The following is a 1,040-nucleotide window of genomic DNA, read 5'->3' as shown; positions in this document are numbered from 1 at the left end:
TTTTTTTTTTTAATATTAGAATTATTTTTTATTAATTAAATTATTACATAGTCAAATGAATCTGAAGATAAACCTGTGGCTAAATCAAATATTTAAACATATGGACAGTAAATTAGTATTATTTCTTCTTCACAGTTAACATTCAAAAGAATGTTTGGTTAACCTAAATTATAATTATCCATTTCAACACTAGTCATATTTTGAATCTATTTTAATTTAATAATTTTTTAATTTATATTTGATAAATAAAAAAAATGTATACTGAAATATAATAAATTGTTTGTGAATCTGTTTTGGCTACCATAATTTTCTACTTTGGACAGTATTAATAGAAAACAATTTAAGAATCTAAATCAAAAATAGTTTTTATTTGAGGATTAGAGTTTACACTATATTAAAAGATTTATTGGCCTTTTACCCACAAAAAGGAAGGTTAATCCCAATCAATAATGGAGATTTATAAGTCAAATTAAATATCTAAATTTATTGAAATAGTCTATTCAATAGATTTTAGAATATCATATATTACTAACTGTTTGTTACTAGCATCATAGAAAGTAATTTAGTTTTATTCTAACTAATTCTGTTAAATTAAATAGTTTTTAGAAATATTTATTATGCTGAATGGATTATTAAATAGATTTGTGTACCAAAAAACTCCATTTTAAGATTAAAAAATCTATATTTATTAATTTTCGTCAGTAGTTATGCTTCCTATATATCTACTATAGTCAACAGAACTATTAATAATGACCATATTGTTTGTTTCTATCAAATTTGTTGACTTTTTAACATACAGTGACTAATTATCTAATGAATAGAAATTAATTTATGAATTTTTATATAAATCTTTATCTGTTTAAGCGTTTAAGTAAGTAATTTATTTCAACTCCATATCAAACCTATAGATATAACTTTAATCATAATAAAAGATATATCTATCGTTAAAATTAATAACAGTACTCAAAGTCGAAGGATAAGATACACCAAATTTAAGCAATTTGTAAGATGATAAATCAAAGCTATATACATAAATTAAA

General features: G+C 20.9%; 1 protein-coding gene across 1 annotated transcript; it reads right to left on the bottom strand. All coding sequences in view use genetic code 6, as the record gives it.

Annotated features, from left to right (window-relative positions):
- Positions 1-314: 314 nt before the first annotated feature.
- Positions 315-784, bottom strand: TTHERM_002653477 (hypothetical protein; the record flags this gene model as incomplete). Its single annotated transcript, XM_012795125.1, has 1 exon — positions 315-784. A coding segment is annotated over one exon (470 nt), but the record flags the coding sequence as incomplete, so codon positions are not given.
- Positions 785-1,040: the final 256 nt, after the last annotated feature.

The sequence above is a fragment of the Tetrahymena thermophila genome, assembly GCF_000189635.1.
Source record: "Tetrahymena thermophila SB210 genomic scaffold scf_8255716, whole genome shotgun sequence".
Lineage (NCBI taxonomy): Eukaryota > Ciliophora > Oligohymenophorea > Hymenostomatida > Tetrahymenidae > Tetrahymena > Tetrahymena thermophila.
The sequence above is the reverse complement of the archived record's forward strand: the minus strand, read 5'-3'. Positions and strand labels throughout refer to the sequence as shown.